We start from the raw sequence: 6000 nt of genomic DNA on the forward strand, positions 1-6000 counted from the left end.
TTGCATGACATGGGAAGCATTTTTTCTTCTGTCAATACAAGTACGTTCGCAATGACATTTGCTGCACGTGTGAGCACCGTTCAACATCTCTTTTACTGCCGGTAATGACAATAAAGCTCGCTTAGAGCATCTAATCAGCTTTTCACACTGCTTCAACTAACTTTTAATTCAACATTGAGAATGCTATTTTAAAGCTACTATGCATTGACAATGCTGAATTATATCTAGCAGCATGTAACTTGCAAATATAGAGCAGCTTTCAAGCTTAATTCAGTGCTTAGCGGTTACTTGGGGAATCTATCTGGTTCGCCAGACTAGAAAACGTAAAGCGAAAATACCATCTTCCCTGGAGGGATCAGTAATTAATATTTAACACCGTACAAAGACCGCTGTCGTCTGTTGGTTTTAAGCACACTAAGTCGATGTAGACAGAGTTCGCAATGTTTATTTGTTTGCAAGCTACTAACTGGCGAATATGATGCACCGGACATCCTATCGCAAATCGGACCTACGCACCTTTGAGAGTTTAACGATTCAGAATGATGCTAGCGGAAGACTCCTATTCAACTCCTATTGCTAAATCTCCCATCGCTTCCATGACCAGACAATTTAACTGCTTTGCTGACCATTTTAATTTTGACGAGCCATCACGCGTTTACCGCCAACGAATTCTTGACTATGTAAATAGTAGTAATTAAGTAATTTTTAAGTGTTCATTTAGACCCAAATTGTCAGATAAATGATACGAATAAATAACAAATAACAAACAATCATTTTTTGCCTAGGCGCAATTTCTCTTTCCGAAAGTTCTACCGTGGCATTGAAGGTTATAGATTGCGGTTTGCAATCACTGGGTTTCAACAATGATTTGATTATTTTCCATATGCCTTGTTCAGAGATAAGTCAGAATTCACAACGGCATAAAGGGAGTTCCACATCAAATTGCATCACGGAAATAACGCTGTAGAAAATTACCCATTAGGAATTTTCTCTTGGATAGAGGGTACTTGGGTAGAAGTAGTTTAGAGTGTATTGATTTATTTTTATCGCTGTCAGTTTTACGAAAATTGAAAAAATGGCGTTACCCGAAAAGCAATTGATAGCGAATTGATGATGAATCGCGAATTGATTTTGCGCAAGCACCTAGCAAATCCTCAACTCTCTCATCGGGACATCGAAAAACAACTCGGAAACGTGCAGTCAACGGTGAGTCGACTGATTAAACGTTACTACAAAACTCTTAGTATCAAACGGAAGGAGAAATGCAGCCAGAATGGATGTTCTATTAGTGAACAGGATTACAAGCGTATCATGGAAGTGTTTAAGCAGAATCCCAATGCTTCTGTCAGGGAGGTGGCCAAAAGGTTGAATCTGTCCAAGCCTTTCGTTCAGAGAGTCAAAGACCGGGAGGGAATGCATAGGTACAAAGTGCAGAAGGCTCCAAATCGTGACGAACGACAAAATACGGTAGGAAAGTCACGGGCCCGAAAACTGTACACCCAGATGCTAACGAAACCTCATTGTCACATCATGGATGATAAAACTTATGTTAACTTTACGTCCCCGACAATCCGACATCAAAAATGAAGATACTTTCAGTTACACTTTTGGCTCTATTTCCACTGATTTTCAATCGATTTTTATGCAACTAGTCTTAAAAGAACCACATTAGATTGGCCTTTAATGAAAAAATATGCTGGTAAATTATGGTTTCATATTCCCGGAGATATTCCAGATTGCGTTGGGATTTTTTTATGACGTCATAAGTAGCAGATGAAATAAAACTAGTAGAAATCTGCTTAATTGACTGCGCAAAAGTTATTCATTTTATTTGTTGTCACTAATAAATGACTTTTACACTATCCTGTAGAGCGCTGACTTACGCCCCACACTTCGGAACATTCGACATCGGTTCTACCGGAACTCAAAAGTGGTCATTTGCAATTCTCTTTGAAAATATGGCAAATGGGGTATCAAATCACAGGATTTTTCACAAGCTCTTTAGTGTACATTTGGATTTATTGTGAACCGATCGAGACATTCCGGAACATTCGTTGTCGGTTCTACCGGAACTCAAGTGGTCATTTGGAATTCTCTTCGAAACGAAAATATGGACATGTAGACATGAAGAAAAAGTGGGTTTCTGTACAGAAGCTGCAGCCAGATGTCGTACAGAACCTTATGAGTGGAGTTAAGCGTAAGGTGGGAGCATACGTGTATGGTATTGAAGTTGAATGAAATAAATATGCCAAAAGCTTACTAATGGCATTTAGTGGTGAATGAACCTCTGGGTTAAAACCACTCTAATATAAAAAAGAAGTTAACTAATGAGTTATATTTCATCGTCTGCAAGTTGAAAAGAATCGGTCAAGATAATTTTCTACGTTTTTTTCCGTGATACAATTTGACCCTTTAGTTTAGTAATGACATAAACGTCATTGAAGTACGTTATGAAAAGTGGTCCGAAATTACTACTCTAGTAGTGGTACGAATTACAATTAAATTCGTTCTGAATTACTTTAAACTATTCTCCGTTCATGGTGATACTATTTTTAACTCGTTCGGGCATTGTATATCTCTTAGATAGACAGCATTCAGTGTTCAACATTTTTTGTGATGAAATGCTAATGAGATGATTATCGACGGACAAGACGAATAGGGTATGTTCATAAAGGATTTTCATCGATTCAAATATTCAGTCGCCCTCATATTTTATGCCGACGACCCAAAAATAGGAATCATTAGCTGAGAAAATATGTACCAATATCAAAGTAACGGTTTTATGAAAAACTACATTTGACGCTTTTACCGCTATTCAGACTTCACAGCGGCGTATGGTTCAGCCAAGCAGAATGAGTTGCGGCGCATTATGCTTGAAAACATGGTGTTCCCACAAAACTGCCTGGCAGGTACGTGCTGCCCTTGATGCTTGAAGGTCAAGCTTCAGAATAACGGGTGACATAATATGGGACTCGCTTGTGACGTTAGATGGTTTGAAGTAAGGTAACGGCGCTATCGAATTTGCTGTTCAACATTGCATTGAACATCGCTATTCAAAGAGCACCTAGGGGTCCGTAGGCGACATCGATACCATCGGTGTTAATCTGGTCGAATCTAAAGAAGCAAGCAGCGGAGATAGTGCTTATCATAAACTATGCCAACATGAAATATATTGAGACGGTAGTCCGTTGAATGTGGGAAATATGGTAGGTGGCTGATATAGATACTGTTCAAGTGGTAAATTAATTTGTTTACCATGAAACCATAGTGTTATGTAAGCTAGGAAGTGGATAGCGGCAGCATTTTAAGGACTGCTGCGGATTTCGTACATAACTCGCGCTCTGTAAGACGCTAATTCTCTCGGTATTATACAAAGTGTGGACGTTGAAGTAGAGCAACCTACTAGTGAGAAATGTAGTGATTTTAATAGACCAACCTCCTGTTTTTTGTCTTGACCTTTAATCAGGTCGGGCATATAATTAAATTGTTATAACGATAGTTTATTACAATTAACGCAGAAGATAGAAGTAATCAAACAAAGATGTTGATAGGATCCAACAGAGTAGGACAAGACGTGAAAGGGAAAGCGTGTAAAACTGGATAAGCGAGGATCATAAATTAAATCAGAATTCTCCCAACACAACATGCACATTTCCGTTAACAATGTTTGAAAGCTTAAAATAGAATACTCTGAAGCATTTTTTTTCTAAAACATTATGTCTAACGTTAGATAAAATACCCAGAATTTAGCGTTACATGGAATTAGTGCACTTCATACACTATCGGGCGGATGCGCACAGCTTTTATAATACAGTTTACTTTTAGGACATCAGTTTTGTTGCCAAAGTAAATCAAAATCAGTAATAATCTATGGCCTGTTGGGACAAAGTCGCTTTTTTCTGAAATCAAAATAATTAAAATCACAGGTCTATAAAATAGTTATCATGGGGCTGAGAAGCTAAAAGTTCTTAACAGTGATCCATATTTATGCATTTTCCATAAAAAATTTGTTCTATTTTGTATGTTAACTAAGGCCTCGAAATTTTTCAGGTCAATTGATGCAAGTATCTCTAAAATCTAGAGAGAAAGGACTGAATTAAAGGCATAAGAACGTAAGCACTTTCATTTTTTAAAGTGGACCCCCAGAAACAATTGATGTCGCGCTGCATTAAAACATATTGTAAAAATTTATGTCTCTTCACTAAATATCATATTGATTACTATTTTGATTTTTCGAATTAATAGGTAGCAAGCTACCTAGCACTTATTTCAAAATCAATTTCAATTTTCGAAAATTAGCACCTACTTTTGTTTACTGTTATTTGCGTGTCACACACAGGCATAGGTACGGAACTAGATCATTGCACAACTTATTAATGTTAGCCACTGGAGACAAATTCAACTGCGGCGCTGAACGCCAAAAATAGACCACACAGGCCATTTACCAAAACGAAAACAAGTAGGTACCTAAAATGTTTCGTCAAATTGTAAAACCCATCAGCTTACAGACCCACAATCGTCAGCTACACAACTAAGCAGCGAGGGGCGCCATATTGAAACGCATCTTCCGCAATTGCCTTTCGGCAGCCAGAAATGTAAAATGGTGCAAAGTTGTTCCGATTCGACTGTCTGATTTAGAAAGCGACAATGCTGCGTTGAACACTTACCTCGATTGCTGGCCGATGCACAAGTTTCCACAGATAATCACCTAAAATGCTAGTTACGCGTTCCCAAGTTTTCGTTGCCGATCCCGTGAAACGTATCAACATCGATCCCTAAGCTGCCGTCAGTCTGCACTAGCGACGATGGCTGTTTTTCCTCCTGCGCTGCTTCTTCTGCTGGGTGACGGTTCCGCACACTCGCTGTTTGCTTTTTTCTTCAATTTTGACAGATCAATCTGGAAATGACAACAGTAGAGGCACGATTCCGAGTGCGATCTGGGAAGACCACACGCACACATAAAAGAAAAACACGTAAACAAGAAATAAAAACTTCGGCAGCTGTCACACGCTGATAGAAAAAAGCGCAAAAAACAGCATTCAGCAAACACACACACCACACTAAATCCACCTCGCTATCAACAACGTTGCGATAGGTAAAGAGAAAACGGCCTTATGAATACCGGTGAGGCGGGGAGCGGATTTTTCGTGGGTTTTCAACACGAAATTACTTTCACTTTTTTCACTTCCAATCACTGCAAAACCAGATATTCCGCTATCCTGACACAAGACAATCGTATTGCTGCACAAGTAAAGCCTATTTACAGGGATTGAATGCGCTTTTGAAAGCAGAATAATGTGATCTTCTTTAACGGACCCGATAGAAATTTTCACTTTTTGTCTTGCCTGGCCTACCTGTTCTAAAAGTCGATGCTGAATACGAACACGAGCAGGCAGATTTTCGCTCACCACACTGCGCACACAATAGCGATCTCATCTCATCTCACGTTTGCGTTCTCGGCGATGTTCTCGCTGGCTATGTAGTGTTCCCATTTATTTTTCTTTTAGGAAATATAAAAAAGCTCGCTCTGTATATAAGCGGATTTACAAAATTTTAAAATATAGGGTAACCAACGTATTTTGGACCCCATCAACAGCTGTACATAATTTGGACACTTCCATTTGATTTTGCTGTAAGTGTCCAAATTATGTACAGTTGCTGAAAGGGTCCAAAATACGTTGGTTACCCTATTGCGACATTTGCCCCTATCCAGCTTTCCACGAGCGATAATGGCGGATATTGAGCACAAGTGGGCATAATCTTTTGACATTCATTGGAGGAGCGTCGAGTTCGCCCTGCCGGAGTTACTATGGATACATTAATGATTGTTTGTTGTTCGAATGTAAAAATGTAAACATTGTTCAATGTTGCAGATCAGCTAAAGAGGAATATAATTGAACGGACAAGTTTTATGGATTGTGGCTTTGCAGTTTTCGCAAATTTCAGGGAGAATGTCCAAATACGCAACGGAAAGTTTCTTATCAAGTCGAGACGCTGTTC

At 39.0% G+C, this 6000-nt stretch overlaps 1 protein-coding gene across 2 annotated transcripts in view; it reads right to left on the reverse strand.

Moving 5' to 3' along the window:
* LOC128745386 (serine/threonine-protein kinase Doa) overlaps positions 1-5331 on the reverse strand; it is a 202230-nt gene extending 196899 nt beyond the window's left edge. The window contains exons 1-2 of one of the 2 annotated variants that reach the window (XM_053842450.1): positions 4957-5331; positions 4668-4897 (exon numbers count right to left, since the gene is read on the reverse strand). In XM_053842450.1, coding sequence (XP_053698425.1) covers positions 4668-4769 — 102 coding nt within the window. In that variant the 5' untranslated portion in view covers positions 4770-4897; positions 4957-5331. Of the gene's footprint in view, positions 1-4667 lie in introns of both variants that reach the window. The other variant, XM_053842448.1, reaches the window with a different exon arrangement.
* Positions 5332-6000: the final 669 nt, after the last annotated feature.

This window comes from Sabethes cyaneus, chromosome 1 (assembly GCF_943734655.1).
Source record: "Sabethes cyaneus chromosome 1, idSabCyanKW18_F2, whole genome shotgun sequence".
NCBI classification, from domain to species: domain Eukaryota; kingdom Metazoa; phylum Arthropoda; class Insecta; order Diptera; family Culicidae; genus Sabethes; species Sabethes cyaneus.